Here is a 27,929-nt window from a genome sequence, read left to right on the forward strand (position 1 = left end):
ATGCACGGCCACCCCCAGCCCGGCCCGCAGCCCGGCCGGCCCCGGGCAGGCAGGAGGCGCTACAAGACCTTCATGATCGACGAGATCCTCTCCAAGGAGACCTGCGACTACTTCGAGAAACTTTCCCTGTACTCGGTGTGCCCGTCGCTGCTGGTCCGGCCCAAGCCGCTGCACTCCTGCGCCGGTGAGTCACCCCGGGGGGGCGCAGAGTCGGGGGGCTCGGGCCAGCGGCTCCTGGTGTCCTACACTGCATCCTTCCTTCATCCCCTCCTGCATCCCTCCTGTATCCCCTCCTGCATCCCCTCCTGCATCCCCCCTTCATCCCCCCTGCATCCCCCCCAGACCCTCCTGCATCCCCCCTGCATCCCCCCCAGACCCTCCTGCATCCCCCCTGCATCCCCCCTGCATCCCCCCCAGACCCTCCTGCATCCCCCCTGTATCCTTCCTTCATCCCCCCTTCATCCCCCCTGCATCCCCCTTGTATCCCCCCAGACCCTCCTGCATCCCCCCTGCATCCCCCCTCCATCCCCCCTGCATCCCCCCCAAACCCCCCTGCATCCCCCCTGCATCCCCCCCAGACCCTCCTTCATCCCCCTCTTCATCTCCCCTCCATCCCCCCTGCATCCCCCCAGACCCTGCCCGAACCAAGCCCGGCTTCTCGCACTCCATCCCGGCTCCCGGGGTTTGCCAGCGCAGGGATCCCTGCTGGCTGTTATCAGATATCAGCAGCTATCGGTTAGTTGGTATCAGTTTTTAGTTACTGTCAGTGTGTTGTGGTGGGGTTCAGCCTAATCGTCGTTGCGGTGTGTATTGTAAATATAAATATAAATATAAATATAAATATAAATATAAATATAAATGTAAATGTAAATAAATATAAATGTAAATGTAAATATAAATGTAAATGTAAATATAAATATAAATATAAATATAAATATAAATATAAATATAAATATAAATATAAATATAGAACCAGGGCTAATGATGATGAGTTCAGGAGCTGGACTCCTCTAGAAATCGTCCCTCATTAAAACCGCCGCTGTTTATTTCACAATGTCTGTGCGAGTACAAAGCAATTAAAATAAATAGTGGGAAAAGGAGAAAAAAAATTAATAGAGGCACAGTTTTTCTACCCTATTTTATCTTTTTCTCTAAAAGAACGTAGGTTGTTTCTAGCAGCAAAGATGGGGAAATACTCGCAAAGGTTTTGCAGACACATAAATAAATTCACACGAGCGGCTCTGCCCTGAACAGGGAACACCATGAGCAATCAGGTCCTGACCGTGGGCATCATAAAATGTCACAAGCAGACTGGTCTAATGTGGATGTTTAAAAATCCACATTAAAAGTAAAAATAGTATTCTTAGAATACGTTCCAGATTTTTAAAAATATTTTTAAAAATCCCTTTTTTCTGGCGAAGCGGGCAGTTTTCCAGATTCCCATAAGGCCAGACTTCCAATGGTGAGACAAAATGTGTCAAGAGAAATGAGATTATAAAATTGCCACTTAAAAATGCATTCTTCAAAAAAAATCTTATCTATTTAAAAATATTTATAAAGGACTAATTACCAATAAAAATAATACCTATTTCAAGGTTACAGAATTCTATTTTTCCTTTTTCTCTTCGCTGGAAAAAGTTGATTTTGCCCCTGTATTGGGTTGTGTTTAAAACCTCAAGGCCTGTACTTTGGCTTAGGTTCACTGATTTAGTTTGTGGGGTTTAATTGCTGAATATACACAAGAAGGATCTTTTCAGCTCTTCGCAGAGCTGTGCTGATGGAAAACTTGCTGTTAGGGTTTGACAAGTAGAGCAAACCCTTGCTCCAACCATAAATCTTCCTTCAACCTCAATATTTATTTTGTAAATACTCGTTATTAAAGATCCAGGAGGGATCAGGAGGCTGGATCAGAATTAAGATCCATCATGACCAGCTTTTGGGAAGGAGCTGCATGAACATTGTGATCCTCCACCAACATTTATTTCTTCCGACCGATTTGTGTGTGACGACCCTTGCCTTCCCTGAAGGAACTGCTGACATATTTTATATCAGAGCTAGTTGTTAATCAAGATATTGCTGACAAGGGAATTTCTGAGAGCTGATCCCTTGCTGCTGTGTAGGGAAATTCAGTGCTTGGCCAAAATGTCCTGCAGGTCCTGGAGGGGTTTGGGGCAGGGCAGCGACGCACGGAGCGCCGTGTTCTGTCTGCAGGGCTCAGTCTGCCAGGACAAGGAAAGAGGAGAAATTAGAAAAGAAAGTCCTTTTCTCTCTTTTTGTACAAGAAGAGGAAGAATTAGAAAAGAAAGTCCCCTTAGCACTCAAAAGGAATATTAGCCTGGATATTAGCAGTGTCCAGAAGCATTTACAACTACCTCGGCATAAAGAAATATGATCTAAATTTCACCTAATGGATCATCGGGGGTTTGGATGGGTCAGGTGCTTCCCAGCAACTGTGTTAACTCTCACCACGCATCATGGAAAAGTGAGAAACTTTTGAAATACAAAGTTCTGGGTCGAGTATAGCAAGCAGTGTCTTTGCAAGAGTGATGTGTATTCAGTAAATAATTACTAATAATCCTGGGATGATTCAGAGGTGGATTGAGAGTGATGCTAGTGAATCTCTTGAGGTTGCTCTTCAATTAAAGTCTTATTTCTCTTTGTGCCTGGGATCTTTAATGAATTTCCCCTCAAGGTTGTGTTTCTAGCCCAAGCTCTGGCCTGTCCCTGTGTCAGGCTGGGTTGTGAATATTTGCTTCTAATAGACTGAGCTGGATGGAACTGCAGCACTTGTGAAATGAAATACAGAGACAGATCTGCTTGTGGAGTTAAAATCATAGGGGAAACTGCTACTAAAGTCCAAACTTCCAAACTGTCAGATTCTAATGTGTATAGAAACAATTCAAGTCTTTCAGGCCCTATTAGACCATGGGATTTTTTTTAATGGAAGGAAACTATTGGCTAAGAAATGTACAATACCACAGAAGATATCTAAATGTGAAAGAATTTTAAAATTACCCAATATAAATCTGTAACTAAACCAAAATAAAATATAAATCAAGCCCACAAAGAGGCACACACAGAGTGAAAATAAACTAAAAAACTCCAAACTACTTGGGGGCTAAAGGTTGCAGAAATACAGCACTACAGAAATACTGTATGGCATTTAACTTATTGCCTGAGTTTCCTTTGCCTCCAGAGTCAATCAGGGAGTGAGCACTTAGTCCCTTCATGATCTAAGAAAATGAATCATAACCTAAACCACAGAGATTTGTGACTGTACCATCATAGCTGGGACCTGGGAGCGTTTGAAACAGGGATGAGTAACGAGTTACTCCAACTGAACATCTCTGTGACTGTTTCTCGAGGCAGGAGTCGGGGATTGTAGACATTTTCATGGGCTAAAGAGTTAATATTTCTCTCATCTTGGGCGAAGCCAGAGAAGGCTGATATGCCTTTATAATCTGTTTGGAGCTGAAAGACATAACATGTGTGTTCAACAATATCCCTGGTTAAGTGAAGAGAGATGGGAAAACTCTGCTGACCCAATGGAAAAGAGATTTTCTTTTGGCTGCGATGAATTGCTGAATATTCAACTGAGTGCATCTGAATTGGGAGAAAACAGATTTGTCAAGTAGAGGCAGAAGGAGGTGGAAAAAGCATTTTCTGGTGCATCTTGAGGTCCAGGATTGACATTTTAATTGTAAGGTCTAATGCAAAGCTCAATGTTGCTGGGGAGATTCCCATGGAAGAGAGCTTGGAATAAGTCTCAACCCATTTTTTTTTTTTTTTTTTTTTTTTAAGGAAACTGCAATTCCCTTTGAAAATGTTCCATCATTTGTTTATAGTTTGGTATATGAACATGTATTGTGATGTTTATTGAGCAAAAAAAACAAGGCCGAACCAATCCAAAATCTGTAACAAAAATGCTGGTCTGGATCCAGAGCCATTATGGTTAAAATTTTAAAGAATAGAAATATTTTCAGATGGTGATTAATGCCACTGTGATTTATGACTTTTTGGGCTGTGATCGCTGAGTGAAAATACTATGATACTTACAGTTTTATTGGCTTTTCATATTATGTCACAATTAATTAATTTGTATAAGTAACAATACACTGTTCCTATGCTTGGTTTGTTACAGTGATTGCTGACGGTTGCTTTTTGACTGCAGAGTCCTGTAGGAATCACTTTTATATAATTTCTCAATTAAAAATATTTGCAGGCAAGCCTATTCCAATTCTAGTTTGTTTCCTCTATTTTTTATTATCTTAGCTTAGTGATAGATTTAAAATCCAGTTACCTTATTGGTAGTTTTGGGCACGATAAAAAAATCAAAGGACCCTGTCAGCGTGCAGCATTACAAGGTCAAATTAGTAAAGTTCTTTATTTATCAAAGGAACTAAAATAGTTTGAAAACGAAAATTAGGCTGGGGTGTGGAGGGGAGCTGTGTGCGATCCCTGGCCGTAGTGGAATTTGTGACATTGTGTGTTAATAATCACTAATATTGGTCTTGGATGGTCTTTTAAACTCTCCAAATGAATTGAGATGTCCAGATTAAAAATAATCGCTTTGCCTTCAATTGCAGAGTTCAGTTATTTCAGCAAAGTTGGGGATACAAATTGTTAATTGTCTGCGCCATGTGCTCGTTTGTACCAGGCCCTATTCCAGAGCTCATAAAAAATCCCTCAAATTTGAATGTCTCTTAGTGGTTTATAATTTAAATCCTAATGAGCGGCAGAGTAATTTATGTCTATGGCAAGGTTTTTTACTAGTCTATATTTCAGGTAGGGCTGTGCTGATTTTTCTCTAATTGCTAAAGCAGAACAATACCTTGCAGGGCAAAAAATACCCCTTGGATCAGTGTGGCCTTGCTTATTTTCTGAGAGAATTGTCTGCTAAAATATAAAATATTTACCCATGTTTTGGGGGAGTTGTGGTTTTTTTGCTTTTTTGAAAATTTACTATTCTGCTCGCTGGTCTGTGCAAAAAGTTTCCTTTAAAGAACATTAATTAATATTATTATTTTTTTTATTTGCTCTCTTCAAAATATTATTGGGATTTTTAGTTTGGTGATTGGATCTTTTTGTTTATTTGGATTTGTTTGTGGGTTTTTTTTTTTTGAGTTCAAGGCGTTCAGGATTTGTGTGGTTGGGATTTTAATGTAGGCAGGTGTGTAGTATGGAATTGTTCAAAATCTTGAATTCTTCTCTTCCAGTTCCATGTGCATCTTCTGTTGTTTTATCTTAGAATAAAATTGGGAGCTGGTTATTCCAAATTTGAACTTTGCCATTTTCCTTATATAAATGGTATTTTCTGGATTAAATTCAGCAGTACCTGCAGCCACTGCAGCCTTTGGAGAATCAGTATTGGGAGATAAAATATGAGCTTTGGTCCTTCTGATCCTCACCCAGTCTCCTCAGCCTTTTTAGGAAACCATGGTGAGAAAATAGATTTATTGTGACTTAAACCAGCTCAGTTTTTATGTGTGACTTCACAACAAGATTCTTTCTGATTATCTTCCAAAAGGCCTTGATATGGACAAGGCTTGATTTTGCTGTGAGGCATTACTTAAAATTGGGGTGGAAGCCATTTCTTTTGCTCAAATACTTGCTGAATCTTTTCCTTTAAGTTGAACAGATTTTGTTATGGAATTCCTGAGGAAGGCAGAACACTCGGGGACGGAAAGGGGAATCCATGTAGAGCCTGTGTTCCGGGACAGGGAAAAATGAGATTCCATCCAGCCTGGAACATCACAGCTGGATAAACCCACTGAGTAAAGCTGGTGTGGAGTGGTGGGGGCACCTCCTGCCAGGCTCACCTGGATTGGAGTGTGTCCCTCATTCCCAGGGCTGGCACCTGCAGCTGGGGCTGGATCATCATCCCCAGGACACTGCTGGGGATGGGATGGGATCCCAGCTGGAGTGTCTTGGAAAAGGGTTTTGCTCCTGTGCTGTGTGAAGTTGGTGCCCAGGAGATCTGCGTGTCCTAAACGGCTCCTGAGTGCAGGAAAAACCTGTGTCCCAAAATGCTGAGGGAAGGGAAGCAGGGCAAAATGAACCCGTGTGTTTATGCAAAGCTGAAAATGTCTCTCCGTGTGGAAATCTGCGTTGCTGCCACGCTGTTTGCGATTTTTGCTGAATTATTTGTGCAAACATATGAAGAAAAAAAAAAAAGATACTTTGAAAACTGTCTGTATTTATTTGGTTTAGCTTTAAAAGATCAGTACAATTCTATAGTAAAAAGTAAAGGCAGAATTAGAGAGGAATTTTATTAATCCCGAGAAATACAAAGTGCTTCATCTGTAGATGCCTTTGATCCAGTATTAGTGAAGCTATTGAGTGTTTTTAATAAGATAGTTCAGAGATGACAATTTTGCCCAGAAATGGCAGAAGGTGCAGTCACAGTTTTGCTGCTGTCTCTGAGCATTTCTCTGAAAACCAGAAAAGTCAGGAGTTCCCGCTGAGGGTCTGTCCCTGCTCCTCTAGTGGGATTTATTCAGGTGCAACTCTGGTAAAATCTGAGCTTTCTCAAGCTCTCCATGGCTCCCTGTCTATTTTAGCCCTTCAGGGAAAGCCTGTCTGTGGATGAGATCCACTTTATCAACTGAGGTAAAAGAAAGAAACGTAAGGGCTGAAAGCAGATTTCTCTGTAATTGCTGCAGATTGGGCACAGCAGTTTATTTTAAAGGGCCTGGTGGCTCTTTTTCAGGGTGACCATCCGGGGTTTAAGTGTTTTGATGTTTTTAGCAGAAAATCTAGTTCAGAAATGGCCAAAAGTGGCAGATGGGGGATAATAATGGGCTGGGTGACGATAAATGGATACTTGGAGAAGCGCCTGTTAATTTTCTCTGTTGGATTATTTGCAGTACTGGATGTGGCACTGCAGAAGGAAACCCCAATTCAAATCTGGATGTGAAAGCAGATCCCAGGACTGAGCAGAGAAATCTGTCTCCACAGACAGTGCTCCAATTTCAGTGCTGGATATTAAAATATCTGCAATAAATCTGACTTTTGCTGTCTTATCTCGGCGCTGTTAATAGTGAATAAAAGCAATTAATGAATGGCAAAATTACAGTGAACAAACCAGAAGATCACACCCCAGTGGTTGCAATAAAACCCACTGTGGCGAGTAATCAGCATTTTGGTTGTGGTTGGGCATGAACAAGCATTGTGGAGGAATGCTATAATAGGAGGCATTAATGAGTCTGGGATTCCACTGGGGAAATTGACACCTACGCCTCATTTTCTAAAGCCTCACAGCTGGCACTGGAGCACAGTCTAAATCCATCTGCACCGTGAGTTGGGTTCAAATGCGGGACTTTGGTTAAAAGTGTTCTCAGTTTGGCCACTGCTCATGGAGGCTGCACAGTGCAGACTGAGTGCCATTATTATTCTGAGGATTTTATTAAACTTGCTCCTGTAGAATGCAGGAAAGGACTGTCTTATCCCGTGGAATCAGTGACCCCCAGCACTGCTGCCTTCAGGACAAGCTGGGCATGAGCAAAGGCAAAAATCCTCACAGGGGAAGGTGAGGAGAAGGAATCGAGAGTGTTTAGAGCTGATGTGTTGAGTGGAGCTCCTATCACCCCACCAGCTCAGGGAGGAAGAGCAGGGCAGTAACTAAGGAGAGTTTGTGTTTTTTCTGCTGTTGTGTTGAGCAGTACATTCCTTTCCCATCTGTGTGATAACAGACACCTCCCTGGATCTCAGGTCTGGCAATGTACAGATCCACCTTCAGGATGGATTTTCTGCTAACAGGAGTGCTGTGAGCAGGGTTGGAACAAAATGGAACAAGATCTGTGCTTTTCCAGCTCAAAGTCACCTCCATGCCCTGGGTGCAGCCCGTGGGGAAGGCAGGTTTCTTTGGAATGCCCAGGATGGATGGCAGAGCCAGGACTGATCCCTCATGTCAGGACTGAGCTCTGGAGGCACTGGCTGAATACAGAGGCTTGAGTTTATTTTTTAAACCCACTGCTGGGTTGGAGAAAGGCTCTGCTCTGGTTGCTCAGATGATTTAATTGCTTGATTCTGCTCATCTGTTTGTTTTGCTCAGCCCTTGATAACTTGTCTGGTGTTAGAAGTGACTGCACCACCGTTTGCCTTTGATTCTTTTAATGATTATTTTGCAAGTCACAGAGCAGTTAATGGCTACTTTTCTTGCCAGTGGTTTTTTTTTGTTTTGGTTTGTTTTTTTGTTTTTTTTTTTTGTTTTTTTTTGTTTGTTTTTGGTTTTTGGGTGGGTTTTTTGTGTGGTTTTGTTTGTTTGTTTGTTTGTTTGTTTGTTTGTTTTTCAAACTGGGATTTATTTCGCCTTACAAGGGTTGAATTTCATCTGAATTAAATTTTAATAGATATCTTGAGAACTAATGTTGAAGCAGCAAGTTCCTTTACCTTTGAGTGTGCAGGTGCCTGTTGCCACATCCCGTGTAGAGCTGCCCACGTTGATCCATTAAAAACCAGAACTCTCTTGTGTAAGCACAAAAGGGTTGAAGCTTTAATAAAAACATGCCCTTTTCTTTCAGAAGACAGAAATGTGTGTGTGATATGTTTGTGGTTACTTAAACAGGGTGTTCTGTGACAGATTAACCTGTCATCTTTGAATTAAAATGAGCAGTGGTGGCACTTTATTGTGGAAAATGTTTCCCTGCATGTTGCACAGAACGTGATCTGCCTTATGGAAGGAGGGCCTAGTGCTCTGAATGATGTTTAATCCTGTGGCTCAAAGAGGGAAAACAGGGAAAAGGCCCCCTGAAACAGAAACGTAATCAGTGATACAAGAAAATCTGAGAAATCTGAAGCAAATGGGATTTTTTTGGCAAAAAAAAAAAAAAAAAAAATTGTGTTTGTGAAGACATTTCACTTCACCCCTCTGCCTGTTTTGTTCCAAGCCTCTATTGACAGTTCTGCTAACACTCCATTTTGTTCCTGTGGTGACTAAGCCGTGGAGGAGCTGATATTTGGAGGTTTCTGGGGGCAGCACCGGCAGCTTTGGGGCTCAGCTGTCCACGAGCAGGTCTGCTCTAGGTGGCTGCAAACGGGGAAATTCTCCACCGAGGGTCAGACAGCCACGGCCAGGAGTTAAAAGGGTTGGTTTCACCTTGTTGAGATAAATTACAGAGCAATTATAAATGATAGGAGGGAGTTTGATGAAGTGGGTGAGGAACAATTGATGGATTACTTTAGCTAAAATTACTTAGAGCCCAGTCCAACTCCCACAGAAGTCAATTAAATGGTAGCTGGACCAGGGCCAGAATGAGTCAAATTCAGTTATGCCTTAACTGTAAACATTTTAAAGCACATTACTGTAAGGTACTTCAGCACTTAAATTACATTTTTTAAAAAAGCATTTATGAAATCCCATCTGATTTTATTTTATTTTATTTTATTTTATTTTATTTTATTTTATTTTATTTTATTGGTAAAGCCCTATTAAAAGTCTTTTTCTTGTGGCTGTGACAGAGACCACTTTGGCCAAATCCCCAGAGCACCTGAGTGTTGTGAAGGGATGTCACAGCCATTGATACTGTAGATGAATTTGTCCATCACTGACTTGCTGCTGAAGTTTTTGCATCAGAAGAGGCAGCAAAGATGACTGAAAGGAGGTTGTAGAAATCCCACTGCTGTTTCATCTAATTGTCAAGATTTAGAGAGCTTACTTGTGTAAGTATCAGCTCCTAAATTAATAAAACTTCTACATGAGCTAATCCCAAAGCCGGAATGATTATGGGTATTAGTCTGTTTCTCAGCTGAACAAAGTACAGCATCCAAAATATTACTTACAAAGAAATAATCTACATGATAAAACGGTGGATTTATAAATAAATTCAAGTATGGTGGTGTTTTCACAAAATTGGGCAGCTAATCTTTTAAATTGTGATTCACAGGCTTCCTTTAGGACAATTTATGTATCTTTAATACATTCTGGGATGTATTAAAAATGGGACTGCTGGAGTATCTTATTGCTGTGTACCTGGCTCGTGCACTGGGCTTTGCTCTGGAAAACTCAGTTTGGCAAATCAGTTCTTTTTCTTCTGTGCTGTCACAGTTTTTGTAATTGTTTTGGCCTGTTTTCCCTGTTTTCTATTAATAGCAGGATCAATTAATAGCTCCCACTGTCACATTCTACAGAGTTGGCAACTATGAAATAAAAATTTGGCCTTCGAAGAAGGGGAAAAATTGTGCCCATCCAGCAGCTTTAATCAGGAAGAAGGAACAGAACTGTGATAAACGTTAGTTCAGGATTTCTGTGGCACAAACTCAACCATGGAGAAATATTGTCCCTTTTCCTCCCTGTCACTGAGCAAAACCAGTGCCACGAGAGCAGAGACACTTCAATGGCACCTGGTGACTCTGTGGCTTTAACATGTGTGAAAAAGCTGATTTCTGTGATCCAGGCCTTATTTCTCCCTTTTCAATATTAGTACAATCAGTCGTGTTACAACTTGTAAAAATGCACTAAAACCAGCTGGCAGCTTTTTAAAATTGCTGCTCCCCCCTCACAGACACTGCTCAGCCCTGGATCAACACTGAGCTCAGCTCTGGGGGCTCCTCTGAAAAAGCAAACCCATCAATAAACCACCTCCTGGTGGTTTTTTATCTCTGAGGTTCCACCCACAAAACAAAACTGGTGCTTTCCTGTAGTAAATTACAGGGTAGAAAATTCTTTTGGCAGTGAAGGATACTGAGAAGCCTCCCATCATCAGAGTGTCTTGACAGCGACTTGGGTTGGAGAAAACCTTTCCTTTAGAAAAAATAACTGGGGAAAACTCCTGATAGTTCTTCTACTTCTGGAAGTAGAGACAATGCTGAATTTCTGAGTACCTCGGGTGTGATTCTGCCCTGTGCAGGGCTGGGAGTTGAACTTGATGATCCTTGTGAGTCTCTTTTAACTCAAGATATTTTTTTATTTTAACTCCTTGCTGATGATTTCCTGGGACTGTATCCCACTCTACTCTGAACCAGCCATGCCTGTGAAGCATTCACTGAGTATTTCTTACATATGGAGTAAATTATAATGGAATTGCTGCCACCACCCATTGTTGCAATGTTAATTAACTAAAAAATCCACCCAGAAGAAAGTTAAGTGTTCGTTTCCAGTACCTGGTGTGCAGCTTTAATGTAATTTAAAATTGGTGGTGGAGTATTAATTTGTCTTCTCAAAGTACTTGTCTTCCCCAAAGCAAATCATGGGTCATTTGCCTTCAGTAATTGATACCAACATTGGAAATACTTGTCCAGTTGATGGCAAACTGAAGTGTTTGACAAATTACCAACTCTGGTTAACCTGGGGCCAGTTTGCACCTCAGGAGAAAATTCAAATACACACCTCATCGAGCTTTTCTCCACGAGAATTTTCCTCATTCAGGTGTTTCACTTGTTACACCTCTCAGTGAGTCGTGGGGCTCAGGTATTTGTGCCTGCTGCAGAGATGTCCAAACACTGCTTTTCTCAGACCTCTTGATTTTCCTCCTGTCCCCACCTCTTTTCTCCTTGACATCAACAGATGTTTTGGGTGTGTAGAAAAAGAAAAGGATTTGCATCAGACTGCAAATAAATGACCATTTTCTGCTGAGTATTTATTTATCTGGCAGCTTGGGATGTGCCATGCTGGGATCAGGGATAACTGAGTGGAGCTGGACTTTGCAGAGCCCAGGGAAGAGCTGAGAGCTCTGCAGGCAGCACTTGGTGCTTGGCCATCCCTCATTGGCTTTGTCCTTGAATTCATGTATGACATGGACCCAGCTGAATTTCTCATCCTTCCCATTTTTTAAAGAAAAATGGCGGTCCATTACACGTTACTGTCAAGTATTTTAAAACCCAAAGTCATTCGGCCAGTGGGGACAGTGTGTGTTTGACTGTGGATGTGTAACTGCTCTTCATGAGCATTAATTAAGTACAAGTAAAATCCTGTTGGTTTTTTTTTCCCAGCAGAGGGAATTCTGTAGGAAGGAAGAGACTTCCCCACAAATCACTTGAAGATGGATGTTAAGACAAAACTGTATTTATTACTTTGCAAGAGTTTCAACTCTTTCATCACCATTTTTTGCCCATCCTTTGTCTCTCAGTGGATTTTTACGCTCGGCCCATGCCCTGTAGGGTTCTTCAATTTGCTCTTTCAGTGTCTTCCTCCCCTTATCTCCCCTTGAGCTGTTCATTCCCTCGGCACAAACTGCACCTGAGAATGTTCGAGTTCAAGTCGAACTTTTGAACCCGTGATGTCAGATTGGTTTGGAATTAGGCAAAACCAGTTTGCCCATCCCTCACTGCAAAAGGGTTAATCCTCTAAACTATTGAGAGACAAGGGCAGGGAATTGTGAAAGGAGCCCCTGTTTTATAACATTTGTGTTGCCAGTGCTTGAATGCCCGTAATAAGCGGGTTGTGCTGTGATTAATGACTGTGTTTTACATGCTGACGACGGATGATGTGTCTCATTGGAGAAACCATTTATTTTTATTCGGGCTCCTCACCCCAGCAGCACTGAAAATGAGATGTTAACATCCTGGTGGGAGTGTGTTTCGTTCTCAGCGATTTAATGAAAGGTGACGCACAGAGAAGAGAAAATAATTTAAATTTGCCTTTTCCTTGCCTCCTGTTAATGTGAGAAGACAACTTCAAAAATTATTTTTTCATACGGGATTTTTCTTTTCCTTTCAAGATTCTGACTTTGTTCCCTCTAATTGGAAACAAGTAGGAATGTGTTGTCATTCTGAAACTTTATGCATTTGGAAGGAGCAAGCTATTCAAATGCCTTAAGCTTCATTTTCTTAATTTTATTTTTAATAAAGGACTAAAATAATTTGAAATCTTTAGGAATTTGAGCCAATTTTTGTATCACATTATAAGTTTCTGATTTTGCTGCAGTTTCAATTGCACTTTTCCCTCCACTTTGTAATTTTTTATGTTTAAAGGATGTGGTGGCAGAGTGTTTGTGGTGGTTGGAACACAGAGTAGACACCGAACTCACCTTTTTATTAACCAACTGTACATTTATAGCCACATGGATTCAACATTGCATCCATCTAGTGTCAAGGTTGTAACTTCTGTAGAACGGCTTAAAGTAAGGAGGAAAAAGACTTTTAAAAGCACTTTTTGATTAATTGGAAAAAAATTATTTCAAGGCAGTGAAATGGGATTCAGAGTCCAAGCAAATCTTTCAAAAGCTCTACAGAAACTGAAAGTCCTTGGATCTCCTTCCCAGCAGATCTCCCAGGATGGAAACAGGGCCAGCTGTGGCCATGGCATCAATGCTTAAAGAAAAGATGAGTAGGGTGTGTTTAATTTTTTTAAAAAAAATTAAAATTGAAACAGTTTTTTCACATGTGGTCCACCAAACATGAACTAAAGGCTCTTCTGGGTCTCAGAATTGAAAAGCTCCCTCAGAATTATCTCACCATTGCTGGGAAGAGCAAACCAATTCCTGTGATGGGTGGCCAGTGTTGGGTGTTTTCATCAGAGAGCAGTAAACGCCAATAATTCCCAAATTCTCTGGACAGATTAATAATGTTCCAGGTGGGACACAGCCCCTGTTTCAGAGCTTCATGAAAACACTGTCAGTGTAAAGATTTTGTCTGGCTGCAGGTGGAAATGTCACATCTAAGGTGTGTTCCATCCCAGCAGAGCCAAATCAGAGTCTGGTAGTGGTGAGATTTGAGACACATATAAAATATTCCCTGCAGAATTATTTAGATTATTATCATTTAAAATTGGCAAGGATGGCTGATCCTGGGCAGAATGTCTTTCTTGGGTGAGGAGAACTTTTTAAGAATTGAGCTTAAAACAAATCTATTTTTGATGGAAAAGCCACAGGCTGCCTCTGTGGAGTTTCCGTGGAAACATTGCTGCTTGCACAAGAGCAGGACACGGGCATTGCTTCAAAATTAACATATATATTAATGGCACATGAAGGAATTTCATAATCGTGTGACACAGAAGAGAGTTCTGAACTCATGCAATGCATTAATGAGTAATGTCTGCAGGGAGCTGGGACACAGCAACACCTCTGCCTCCCCTCTGCTCCTGAGTCCTTTCCAGACCACACCACTGCTGTGGTCGGTGTGATCACCCTCCTTTTGCATGTGGGGAAAACAGAACTCCAGTGGGACTCAGGGAATTGGCTGAGATTGAACATTAAGGCAGTGCCAGGGATGGAAATGCTGTGCCTGAGGTCCTCTTTCCCCAAAATCTACACCCAGGTGAAGAGAACTTTGTTCTTTTGGTGCTTTTATGGGACAGAATACAGGAATGTGACAATATTCCCATCAGGCTGGAGCCTTTTCTTGTGCTGGGAATCATCTGCCCACCTGTGTGTGAAGGGAAGAAAGGGCTGTGTTGTTTTTTGCCTGTTCTGTATGAACGTACTGGGTCTTTTAGCTCCCCTCAACCAGTTTGCTTGAAGACTGGGGTAAAACCGGTGAGAGCATCCCCCTCCCCATATCCCCGTGAGACACTCATGGCTGCAAGGTGGAGGTGGAGATGGAGCCATCACTGGTGGTTCTTGCAACACCTTCAGCTCATGAGTGACTCCATGCAGTACAGAGAGTCCTGAAGTCAAGGAAGCTGCTCCAGGAATGAAGTTGCCAGGACTGGTTTTTATGTTGTAGAATGGTTGGCAGTGAAAAGTTTTTGTAACCTGGAAGCCCACACGGGTATTTTCCCCCAGCCAAATAGTGGAAGTTTAGTTGTCCTCCATTCATTCTCTTTTGGATCTGTGAGGTGACAGGGGTGTGCTGATATTTGGTGTGAAGAGGATAAAAATAGCCATGCCCTGTGCTTATGGAAGCTGTGACATAGTCAGCTTATTGAAACAGAAATATCAGGTTTGGAGGAAATCCTCTTCCAGAGTGCTCGAGATTCTGTTAATAGGGTTTCAGCTTCCCAGAATTACTCTGGGATGTCCATTATGCTCAGCTTTGTTCCCTGTGCATATCTTTCCTCCTTAACACCAGAGCTGATCTAACTGGCAACCAAAAAGGACAGGCAGGCTGTGAACAAAACCTGCCTGTGTATCATTTGCATCCTTCTAAATTGCATTGTTTGTGCAGCTGTTCGTCCAAATTGTGCACAGAGTTTATTTTTGTCCATAGAGGAAATGGAGAAGGGTTTTCTCTGTGTTAGGGCAGATGCAAAATCAATGAATCATATGTGCAGCTCAGGGAGACCAAGCTCTCTGCTAAATGTGTCCTGATGGGGGCAAAATTATTAATAAAGCAAACCTTGAGCCACAGCCTTATAAGCCACAGCTATAAGAGGCTTTGCCAAGAGGTGACAGGTCCATTTCAGGTTAACGCTGGCACTTGCTGAAGTCCCCCTTTCATTTCAGTGGGGAGGAAAAGAGTGGGATGTCTGTGTATCTTAAACACTGATCCACTATTCTCCTGAGAAGGAAAAAGGTTTTTTTTTTCCAAAAGATCCATCAGGCAAAATTTGCACAGTCTGGTGTTGAGAAACAATTGCACTCTCTTTCTTCCCACGTGTCACTCAGCAGCGTGTTTTAGAGCCTTGGGCAGGAAGAGGTAATGATATTTATGAGCAGCTTTTCTGCTGAAGCTCACACAAGGGTGGGCTTGAGAAACCTGAAGAGTGCTTTTGTGTGCACAGCCAGTCAGCTGGCCAGAGCTGGTGTTTGCTTATGGATGCTGTGATAATAATTAACAGAGCAGGAAGTGAGGGGCTGATTGTTTTATGCATCCATGGCATTGTGTGTTTGAACTTGGCCAGAAACTGTGAAATCCTGGGAGAAGGCTGAATCATTTTTCAGACGTGTGAGGATATAAGAATGGCCATAATGTGCTGGTCCAAGGTCCATATAGATCCAAAGCTTGGGCAGTATCCAGGGAAAGATGCTCCGGGAGCAGAACAGAGAAGAGGATAGGACTTCTATCAAACTCCACTCTCTCAGCCAGGACAAGCTGTTTCTCCATCAAAGTCCAAATCTTGACCAGTGACACCATCTGGACAGATCTGGCCTCTCCCAGTGTCCCATGATGTCTCCTCACGTCTGTCATTGGTAAATTGCTGCAGCTTAAGCTGAGACACCCTGAGAGTTCTGGTGTCTCAGTGCTGCGTTCCCCCTCCATCCCCAACAGCCAAGACCAGAAATTCCCTGTAAAAACCTTAGAGCTGTTCCATTCTCTCATCCTTTGGCTGCTCCACATGTGGAGTCTGGTCCAGTGAGTGCTGAGCTCCAGTGCTGAGCCTTCTCCTCAGTGATGAAGGGACTTCCTGGCTGAAGTGTTTAGTATTGACTCAAAAGCAAGATTTTCAAGCTGAAGTTGGCTTAGTGGACCCCAAGTGTCCCTTGGTGCAGATCTGGGCAGGGAGCTGGCAGATTGTATCCCCAAACTTCCCTGCACTGCTAGTGTTGTTTATGGAGATGTGCTGGTGTTTATTTCTCTGGGATTGACATGGCCTGTGCTTAGAACTCCCTCCCCAAGCAAGAAGGGTCTGGAATGGAGGTTCTCATCCAACCCTGCCTTCCCTTGGGAGATGTTTGAAGTCACGATGGCCTTGGGCCCAGGTATCCAATAAATATTGAGGCAGATACGCCTGTGTTCAGAGCACCTTCTTTCCCACTGAGTAGGGTTCAAAGGAATCATCAGCTAAATATGAGGAATCCCAGGCAGAGTCCCTTTTGTGTAGCCTTGGACAATGAGCAGGACCTCTCTGAGCCGTGCTCAGTGTGGCTGGAGGGGGCAGGTTTGAGTCAAAGGGGGCCCCCATCAAAAAGGCAGGTTGTCATTCGAGTACGTGAAGCAGAATAATTCAAAGTACAGAAGTGGTGTCTGTTCTGATTCATTCTCTGCTGATGAAGCCACAGTGCCATTACATTTGCCACAACGGATTTCTTGAGTGCTGGCCAAATAGATTCTTTAAATGCTTCCTTAAAACAAAATAAATCTCCTTTATATATAAATTTTCCTCTTCACTGAGGATCTGACAAGGTCCTGGCACACTCCTCTGCTTGACTGACAGCCTGGAAGAAAGGCTGCTCTGTGCAGAGACAGAGCCTTTAGCACCAGGTGGGGCTGCCTTGTGTCCTTCCAGCAGTTGGGGATAAACTCGGTGGCTGGGCATTGTTATCCAGGATATCCCAGTGACCACCCCAGTGCTCAGAGGGCCAGGCACCTTGGAAAGGGCTGGATCAAGTCTGAGGGGCCTGGCAATTCCCCCCAGTCCTCTCCTGAGCACTTGTTCCTGAGAGCAAGTGAATTTCTCTGGTACAGGCCCAGCCTGTTGCTGTTCTTCCCTTTCCTCTTGCCTTTGTGTCCATACCCAAGGTTGGCAGAGCACAGTGTTTGTCTTGGGAAGAGCCTGACACCTTCTAATAGCTAATAAGAAAGAGTCTCCCATGTCTGAGGGACTTCTCAGTGCCTAAGCCTGGTATGGATGGAGCAGAGGTTTAAATCTGATGTTATCAAAAATAGATGAGATAAGGTCTAACCTGAGTGCAAGAATTGCTTTCCTGCCCTCAGTGGGGCTCCTAAAGGACAAGAGAGGTGCTGCAGGTCCCTGTACTGCCTGAGGAAGCTCAGCAGAGGAGCTGAGCCCTTGTACAAGGGTCAGGTTTTGTCTCTGGTCAGCATTTGGCAGGTCTGACAGCCATAGGGGACACTGTGTGTCCTGCAGCACACCCTGGGTGTCTGGCTGTTGTCTTTAAGCACTTGGCTCCTGGGCCACACTGAGTTCCTGGATTGTACCAGGCCCCTGCTCAGCTCTGGAGGTGGTGATAAACTCTAGCTGAGCTCTGTGAATTGGTATGGTTGGAAAAATCTATGGTGGAAAAATTCAATGTAATGCCCTCCCCAATAAAGAAACGGTGTGTGGTTCAATTAATTCTCAACGTTTCCACGCTGCTCCTGTTTTCCTTGCTTCACTCAAGGTTTACTTGTTCCCGTCAGGAAACTGCCTGCTCCTTCAGCAAAATCCAGTTCTTGCCTAAATGAACTCAACTCCTTCTTGGTTCCTTTTGTTTTGACACTCAGGAGATGAGAGATTTATAGACCTCCCTGAATCATAAATTCATTTTCTTTTATTATTTACCTTTCACTGCAGCCCATTCTGAGTGAGATTCATTCTGCCTCGGAGCAGGGCTGACCTGCCAAGAGGAGCTGATCCATAAATCTTTCCTTCCTTTTTCTTTGCTGCTTCTCAAAACAACATTTGGAAACTGAGTTTGCCTGGGAGGAAAACTGTTCTTCCATTGCTGGCAGTCAAACCATGCAACTAATTAGTGCTTTCCCTTTTCTCTTCCTTCTATTCCGTGTCTACTGCAGTTGAAATTAGGCCAGGGAGGAGGGGAGGAGGGGGTAAATGAGGGGAAAAGATTTATTTCAAGTATTTATTTTTAATTACAACTTCTGCAAGGTGATCTGGTGCAGTGGTGGTGTAGCCACTGTGTCTTGGGTAGTGGTCAGAAGAAGTTGAAAAGAATTTTATTAGAAATGTCCCAGAGGATGAGTGGAGATGGCTTCAGGTTGGTCTTCTTGATGTAACATCTTCTTGTCGTTGCTGCTGAAAAGAAGAACAAATGACAAAAAAATCTTTGGATGCATCAAACCATAATACATTTTTTTGCAGAAATATCTGACATATAATTAGTAAATAGGAGTCCAGGGGTCTCCTAGACCTGAGTGGCTTGAGTAATCCAACTCATGCCAAGGTGAGGTGGGCAGTGCTTACTGCAGATCTGTTATTCTGTTATTCACTGTACAGTGGCTGCCAACACAGATTTAAATAGCAAAGCAAAATGTTTTCAGATCATAGAAAATGCTCTGCAGATTCAATGTCTGTTTTATTTTTAGCTCTTGGTTAGTTTTAGCAAGAGTGGCCAGATGTTTGGTTTGTGGGATGGACAGAAATAAGAGCTTTCTTTCTGCTTGAGATTATTCAAATCCTTAAAAAAAGAATTACAGAAAAAAAAAATCTGTTGTTTAGACAGTGCTCGTTCAGTTGTGCATGGTGTGAAGTATGAGATTTATATTTATTCTTCCCAAGTATTGGAGAGGTATTCAGCAGCAGAGTGAGCCTGGGAATACCCTCGGCTTTGGGGTGATTAAGATTATTTTAGTAGATAAAACTGAGACTTATCTGCTGAAAACCACATAGCGAGAGACCATTGTCCCTGTGAAGAGCAGTGAGACCTCCTGAGTCCTAAACCCCTGGTGGTTTCACCACTGGAGTGTGGGGCCTCTGGACAGTTTTAGCTGGAAATAGTAAAATGCTTTAGGTGTGTTTCTAGGGCAGCAAATTCCTCGTTTTCTGGTGGGCAGCTTTTGGGTTTTCATGTACAAGAGAGCAGTGGGTCAGAAAAAGTGCTCACACACACAAGAGTGCAGGTGGGAACGTGTTCAGGGGAGCCGTTGTGAAAGGCAGGAATGGAAAGAAAGAGCTCTTCACTCCCATTCATCCCAGCTCGGGAGACAGAGCATGTCTCAACAGTGCTGAGCAGACAAGAGCTGCTTGCCAGCGTTTAATTTGTTGAAGATTAGGAAATTATTCCATTCTTACAATACCGTGTCAGTCTAGAGGCACCTTTGAACTCTGGGGGATGTGAAGTTTAGATCTCGCCTCAGATTTCACGATGTTTGGAAGGCAAGGCTTTATCAGGGTGAGAAGTGTGTGGATGGTTTAAGGGGAGTCATGTTAACAGTGAACCCAGAGACTCTGGACTGGCTCAGCTTCAGCTGCTCTGAACTTTGGGATAACCAGATCCAGAGCAGGACACTGACCTTGGGCATTTTCTCTGGGAACTGAGAGCTGCCTAGTGCAATGTGGAGTCAGTTATTTCTGGTTTGTTCTGTGTGCAAGAGGCTGCTAAAGCATTGCCCCCTTTCTGACCTGCAGCTTTCCCCCAAAAATATCTGCAGCCTTGACCCCCATGTCTTTCCTAGATGCCATCCTTATTCCTTACCCCACGCCACAACCTCCCGTGTCCTCACCAGGCTGGGGGCACAAAGCTGAGCAGTTTTGTATAAGCTGGGATGATCATGATGGTTTTTAAAAGCACTGTCACAACTGTTGGTGTCAAACCACAAGCAAATGTTACTCTTAGAAGCACAAATTATAAACAAATACATCACACTTAGTGTCCACAGCCCCACAAATCTGTTCAGCACCTGGAGCTCAGATCAGCTTGGCAGTTGTGTGCCGTGACTGGCCCATAAAGCAGCACCATGGTTTCAGAAGGGCCGTAAATAAATTTGTGTCCTGACGTGGGCACCAAAAATAAGCATGTGCTGAGCTTTTCTAACTGTCTGACCAGGGCACAGCTGCTGGCTGCATTTGGGAAAATGTATCCTTTCATTCAGGTGCTCAGCACTTCAAACCCAGACCCAAAGGACTCTGGTGTCATCTGCTTCTCTAGTAACCACTGTTGTGCCCTGCAAAACAGCCAAGGCCTTGCTGCTGATCCTGAAAAGCAGTTCCTTTAATCCTAACCTTACCTGACTATTAGAAAAATAACCTGAAAAGACTTTTCTCTCTTTGATAAAGGCAGACCCTAAGCCCTGGGACAATTGAGACCATCCTCCCCTCCCTTCAAGCACTCCCATACAGGACAGCAGGTATCTCTGGTTGCTCTGATATCAAATTACTCTGCTGACCTCCCTTGAAGAGAGTTCCCTGTAAAAATCCTTTCATTCAGAGGTGTCAGTCATTTGGGGTCTTGCAGGGATTTCTGGTGATTTATTATTCATGAGTAATTTTGTGCTGTATGGAGAGCCCTGTTCACAATGTATGGAGGCACAAAAGTATTGATTAGTCAGTGATGTGGTGCCAAAAGCTGCCCATGAGTGAGGACAGGAATGGGCTGTGGGATGAGGTTTGGAGGGTGAACCTGTTGAGGAGCAGGAGCTCTGTGATGGGCAGGGCTGAACCAGGACCCCACAGTAGTGGGATAAGGGGATGTGATAGGATTGGACCCACTCTTCTCTGAAGTAAGCTTAGGTGTCCTTACCCAAAACAGGGTAGAACTGGGATCTGAGAGGCCTCTTGGAGCCCAAATGACCAAGAGCAATTGTGAACTGGGGCTGAGTTCCAGGACTGCTGTGAATGAAGACATCAACACATGATGTCCTCATCAATCTCATGGCACACCCAGAACACCTCCCATGGTGGAGCTGACCTCAATGTTCCTGCACAGGACTCTAGAAAATGAGACACCCTTCAAGGAGGCAAGAGGAGATGATTTTTGGGGCAAATTTGGCTGAAAGAGAAGAAATCATCTGTTCTACGGGTGGGTCAGCAAGTCTTTGTTATCCCATAGTGTCAGAAATGGACAGTGGTGGGTTGATAAGGAGGACACAGACTGTGGGAGAAGCTTCTGCTGTACCTCCTGTGCAGCTGGGTGGTGTCAGAGGGTGCACAAATACCAGCACAGATTTAGTGTGTAAAGCAAAGGACAGTGTTGTAAAGGACAGCACACTCTGTCCTAATTTATGATCTTTGAACAGCCACTGAAATTGAGAATCAAAGCAGAATTTCTGCCAGGTTATTCAGTGGTGCTGTAGATCAGCACAGTTTTCAGCTGGGAAAAAAAATCCCCAGGAAGAAAAGGTAGATGAAGCTTGACACAAGCTGGAGGTTGGCTTGGCAATTCTGATTTCATCTCTCAAGTGCTTCATTGATGGTTTTAGTGGAAAGCTTTACATGAAATGGAAATATTTTAATTTTTATTGTTGCAGAGGTGTGGAGGAGAAAGCAAGACTGAAGGCCCAGTCTGCCCAAACCCCAGTCTGTAGTCACAGGTATCCTTATATCTCAGTCTGTTGGGATTTAGGGTTTTGACAATAGTTTCCCAAGCTCACTTTGTAAGTGGCTGGATTTTGCAGAGCTGTGGTTGAGGAGAGAAGCAACGACCAACAACTTGATATTCTTTGAACCTAGGACCTGGTTCCTGTGGTCACAACCTCACACCTGGGGAGAGGGCTGAGGAATACAGGTCATCAGCAGGCCAGGCCAACTCCTTTCTTCCACTGTGTGGAGTTGCTCATCCCAACACTCATTGAGGTCTAGAAATCATTATTTTCATTAGTGGTGATTCATGTGAAGGGTTTCACAACTGGGCCTGCTGTTGTAATATGTTCCTTTCCACGGTCCCATTTATCTAAAGATCTCCAAATACTTTGTGCGAATTAAATTTTAATCCATGTTTTACCGCCAGTGATGTAGGCAAGGAGGATTGTTTCCATCTTGCAAATGAGGTAAAATGAGGTAGGGAGCAATAAAGTGACTTCCCAAGACTCTGCAGGTTGTGTATCTTACAGTGAGTTAACATTTCCCCTATGTAGCTCAGTTTCCCTGTCCAAACTTTAAAGAAACATTCGATTTCCTGGGGCTAAGGCTGAGCAGGAAATCGCTATAGCTGTAAACCAGAAGGCCTGATGTGGATCAGAACTTCCTCTCGTGTTTGGGAATGTTTGGATTCGTCACCCCAGAGCAGCCCTGACCTGAAAAGATTGGAAAGGAACTGGTTTGTTTTTAGGGCTGGCATCACCTGGTTGGTGTAAGATGGAGAGTTCTGTCAGTGAAGATCATCTTCATCTTCCTGCATGGTCAGCAGCATCAGTGTGGGCAATGGAGATTGAGAGTGGTTCTCAGTTGGCTGTTAGGAGGTGGGATGAGTTGGGAACTGGACTCTGTCGTTGGTTACCTGCAAGGGGAGGGGAGGTCACTGTCCCAAGTGAACCCTGTCCTAGTTTCCCCAGGGAAACAAAGTTTGGAACAGAATGGGGATATAGTTCATCTTTTGCTTGGAGTTAAATCTCTTGAGGTAATTAGACAGATCATTTCAGTGGTTATAACAGCTCCTAAAAAGGGAGTGGAAAGGCAGTTCTTCCTTTCCCTGTCCTAGGGTTAGGGTTAGGGTTGGGTTAGGGTTAGGGTTAAGTTCAGGGTCAGGGTTGGGGTTAGGGTTAGGGTCAGGGTTAGGGTTAGGGTTAGGGTCAGGGTTAGAGTTAAGTTCAGGGTTATGGTTAGGGTTAGGGTTAGGGTCAGGGTTAGGGTTAGCATTCCCCAGCTGAAGAAAACTCTGCAATTTGGGAGAAGGAACAAGTCCAAAGAGGGGAATATTCTTGCCTGTGGTCCTTTACCTCGCAGACAGCAGAGCCAGGAAAGCTGCTCTCGTCTCCCTCCTCTCCCCAACATTCCCATTACTCAAAAACATAAACACTTATGTGACTTTCATCCCCCTGTGCTCCCTCCCTGCCAGGCTCCCCGTCTCTCCGGGCGTACCCTCTCATCTCCGTCATCACCCGCCAGCCGCCCGCGCTGCCCCAGCTGCTCCCGGCCCCCGGCAGCTCCCGGGCTCTGCCAGCCCAGCCCGGCCTGGGGGCCACGGAGCTTTCCCCCAGCGAGCCCCAGGGCAGCAGCGAGTCCGAGGCAGAGCAGCCCCCGCCGTGCTCCAAGAAGCCGCGCCGGAGCAGGACCATCTTCACCGAGATCCAGCTCATGGGCCTGGAGAAGAAATTCCAGAAGCAGAAGTACCTGTCCACCCCTGACAGGTAGGTCAGATGGTCACACCTGGAACAGGGATGAGCGAAAGGGATGTTCCAGCCCTGCTCAGCTGTTCCACACTGAACATTCCCTGGCTGGGCTGTGCTGCCTCTGGCTCCACTGAGTTGCCTCTGCCTTTGGCTGCAGCCATGGCCAGGTAACCTCATTCAAATTCAAATTCAAGGCTTCTTTTCCTGGGATCAAAGGTGGCACAAATAGATCAGATCAGTGGAAATGTCAGATCATGATATACATGCTTGGGAGTAGGTCTCCAGGCTCAGAGATCTCCTCAGAGAAGAAGGATCTGTGCCTTTCCCACTCCTGCTGCACACTTTAAAAAAAGATGGAGCCTGTCTCCCCCTGGGATCTGCATGTTCATGGTACCTTCAGCTGCTCCTGATCTGGCTTTTCCTCCAGCACCTTGGGCAACAATGCAGTGGGAAGGTGGTGCCTGTCCATAGGCTTGGAGAGCAGAGCCTGGGGTGGAAAGCTGCCTTACAAAGGCACAGGCAAGTTCTTAGGAACTACCTGGTACCACATGGGCAAACCAAACTTAGAGAGATTTTTGCCTTTTTAAGGCCTTTCAATCCTACTCTGCAAATTTAAATTATGGAAGAATGACCCATCCAGTTTCTAGGAAGTTTGTAAACCTGGAGAAGGTGTGAAAGGTGTCAGTCCCTGCACTCCACAGAGGGCGCTATCCCAGTATTTAAACTGATTCTGAAGGTGGCATTTTCTGCTCCTACTGCCTGTCACCAAATTGCTGCAAGACCAAAATTTCTGGCCGTAGCTAACCTGCCTCGTGGAGTTTTGGAGCTCCTGCTGTGCCTGCAGTGACTCCTGACAGTTTCACACCACCAGATGGTTGACACTTTGCTGAGGCACTCAAAGCTGGTAATGAATTTGCCTTCATTGAGGCTGATGAGCAATTCCTGCCCATGTACCACTTCCCCTGTGTTTGTTTCCTTGTGTTTCCAGGCAGTGCTGGTTGCACTGAGGTGTGTGGCAAGAGATGGCAGCTGACTGTAGGTAATCCAGGTATTACCAGACCTGTGCACTGAGGCACGAAGGGTTGGCCAAGCCCAGCCTCTCTCTGTCAGCTCATGGCTGGAAACGTGGCAAAGCTGTGGATTGTGGTCTGTGTCCACTTGTGCAGCTTTTGGCCTGGACAGGAGATTGTAGCCCTGGGAGGGCACCTGAAACCCCTGGTTCATCCACAGTGAGGGAGGGCAGCACACCAGGGGGATGACTCTGGCATGTTCCACTCAACGTGTGTAATGGTGTGTCAGATCAATGCCTCAGATGTGATGTAGGGGCAGAACAAACCTCTGGTCCAGAGTGAACCCCGAGTAGGGGGGAGCATCAATCCTTGAGTGTGGGTGGAGCACAGGGAGCTGGTGTGTGTGTGGAATGTGGGTGTTTACAAATGTAAATCTGGTTGCCCAAGGAGCCCAGGTGTGACAAAGGTTTTATATGTAAAATTTGGCCTCGACAAACGTGTTCCCCTATCCAAAGGCAAGGAGATATTTGCCAAAAAGTCACAGAATGCAGAATTCTGTGGAATTGGCTCTGAGCTGGAGCTGTCCCACCTGCAGGACTTGCATGACTCCAAGGAGCATTTTCCCGGCATGGCTGAGGATTTCCAGCTCCACCTCTTGTGCAACCCCATTACAAAACTGTCAGATGCATGGTGCTCTCACCTGTGGGGAAGGATCAGGAGGTACCCTGAGCTGCGTTTGCTTCATATCCTGGGTTTCAATATAGAAATAATGAATGGGTTCACATGGACTTGCATGGGTTGGAGATTTGTAGAGGACAAATCTGGATCATGGGCTGTCTGCCACATATACCCTGCAGCTAAAATACAAAAAATAAATTCACCTAGAAGCCTAAATTGCCTAAAGAGCAGAATGTGTATGAAATTAATAGATTTAGATGTACTACTACTCCATGGGAAATGGGCAAATACCATGATCCCCTTCTGAAGGTAGCGAAGGAGATAAATGACAAAGAGCAGCTGATGCTGGGTGTCTGTTCCCACGTTTGCTTCAGACACCAGTGACCTGTTTTCCACAGATGTGATGTACCAGTCACTCCTAATTCATAGACAAACACGGAGCATCATCAGTTGGAGAGCAGCAGGCTCATGTCCCAAAGAGGGCAGACAAAACCTGCACTTCTAGAAGAGAGAGTTGCATCTTCCATAGGAGCTTCTGCCTTTGCATCCTAAATTCATGGGGTTTACCACTTTTGTGTGACTTTTGTGTGGCAGAGAGACACTGCTGAATTCTCTAACTGTTGGACTGCCTAGACCCTGGCACCTGAGCTCCTCTTGGCTTGTGTAAACTCATTTTGGTGTCTGGTTTTTCTCCCAGGCTCGACTTAGCCCAGTCCTTGGGGCTGACTCAGCTCCAGGTGAAGACGTGGTACCAGAACCGTAGGATGAAGTGGAAGAAAATGGTGAGTGGATCCTTGTCATTTCTCCATGGCTCATAAAAGCTGATTGCAAAGAACAGATTTGGAAGCTGAACACAGTGGAGTGACTTGTGGTCTATTTATACCAAATTTTGTTTTATTCCTGATCATTTCTCACAGAGATGGTCTCTTTTTTTAAAGTGTTCATGCTGCAGCATGTGTGGTGGGCTAGAGGGGACCAAAGGCAGTAGGAGGAGAACAAAGCAAAGGGGTGAAAGAAATGAGAATAGAACTGAGGGAAGAACCAAAATATCTCCTTCTGCCTTTTTGGCATTCGTGTGATCTCAGCGCTTCTGGGATTGGTTTTGTGCATGACAAAAATGATTGTGTTGCTCTATGGAAACAGAGGAGTTTTGGGAGCTGATATCATTAATTTTTGCTTCTCGTATCTTCCTTTCACCTTTCACTTATTCTGATCTTCACGGTCCTTTTCCAGTTAAAATGCTTTTTTGTGATGGACAGCTTCCCAATAAATGCTAGTGGGAAGATGATGCTGTGACATTCTCTGGTGGGGGTGTCCATGTTTCCTGATTTGGGACAGGAGATGCAGTTCCAGGCTGTTCATTTGGATGTTTGTGCACCTGCAGTTACTGTCACTTCTAACAAATCTGGCATTAGCTTGGGTGTAGATCCTTGGCTGGAGTGTCTTGTTGCTGCAGGAAAGATGTGAAGGGAGAGGGAATTAGACATGGGAACAGCACATCTGAGACCAGCAGAGTTCAGAATCCTCACAGTTCCTCTCTTTGCTGCAGGTGTTGAAGGGTGGACAGGAAGCCCCAACAAAGCCCAAAGGCCGCCCAAAGAAAAACTCCATCCCCACCTCGGAGGAGATCGAAGCCGAGGAGAAAATGAACAGCCAGGCTCAGAGCCAGGTGCAGGAGGGATCTCAAGCCTCTGAGGAGCCAAAACTAACAGAGGAGAAACCAGAAGAAGTCCCACTGGAGACAGAGAAGTCTCCACAACATATAGCAGAGCCTTCTTCAGAGGAGACTACACCATTAAGTTAAAAGGGAGAGAAAGGAGGGGAAAAGAAAAGCAAAAAAAAAAAAAAAAAAAAAAAAAAGATAAAGGAGAAAAATTAAAACCAAATATATATATATATATATGTATATATATATTTAAATATGTATGTAATGGTGTGTGTATACATATATATATATATATATATGTGTATGTATGTATACCTTGTGTATAAGTCTAAACATTGGTCACTTCGTGCCTTTGGGAATCACAGGCCAGGTGGAACAAAGAGTGGGAGTGGTGCCAGCCCGTTCCCCTGGCAAGAGCCTGAGCCTTCCTGCAGAGAGGCCGGGACACGTTTCCAGGGAAAACCACTCCTAAAACCCCAGGACAGCTCCGTGAGGAGCCACGGGCTCTCCCAGGCAGTGGGGGGCAGGTGTGTGGCTGTGTTGGAGGGTCAGTGTGTTCCCCTGGCTTTGTCCTTGCCTTGTGTGCTGCCAGGGGACAAAGAGCTTGGCCTGGGCTCGGATCAGGGACAGCCGGGGAATGGGAGCTCTGACAGCACCATTGCCTTGTGTCACCAGCACTTCATTCTGTTGGGGATGGGCCCAACTGAAACAGTTTTAGGAACCAGTTCAGACCCCCAGGTTTGCTTTGGCCCAGTTCAGATCAAAGCTTCCACAGAGAGATCCATACCTGGGTCAGCTCCAATTGCCTCTCCTTGGGTGCTTTGTGAATTTGAAATGATGTGGGATAAAACTTGGACTGAGATGAGCATTTGGGTATGTCTGCTCCAAAAGCTTTTGGGTGCTTGGATCTGGGACTTTTGCTTTGGGCCCATTTCTAATTTTTGTAGGGATTTTTTAAATGAACTGTTAAATGTTTTCAGGGTTTGGGGAAAATGACGGATTTCCAAAGTTGCTGCAGGAAGTTGGCATTTGTTTAAGATGTGCATCATGTTTCATAGAGTCTTCTTAAGGGTGCATTTTGCCCAAAGGCTGCA

At 44.3% G+C, this 27,929-nt stretch overlaps 1 protein-coding gene across 1 annotated transcript; it reads left to right on the forward strand.

The window, feature by feature from the left end:
• On the forward strand, positions 1-27,113 carry BARX2 (BARX homeobox 2; the record flags this gene model as incomplete). Its single annotated transcript, XM_083878195.1, has 4 exons — positions 1-184; positions 23,208-23,499; positions 25,867-25,951; positions 26,719-27,113. 4 exons carry the CDS (start codon positions 1-3, stop codon positions 26,971-26,973), a joined length of 816 nt encoding a protein of 271 aa, XP_083734321.1. The 3' UTR covers positions 26,974-27,113.
• Positions 27,114-27,929: the final 816 nt, after the last annotated feature.

Source organism: Zosterops lateralis (assembly GCF_965231275.1).
Source record: "Zosterops lateralis genome assembly, chromosome: 25".
NCBI classification, from domain to species: Eukaryota; Metazoa; Chordata; class Aves; order Passeriformes; family Zosteropidae; genus Zosterops; species Zosterops lateralis.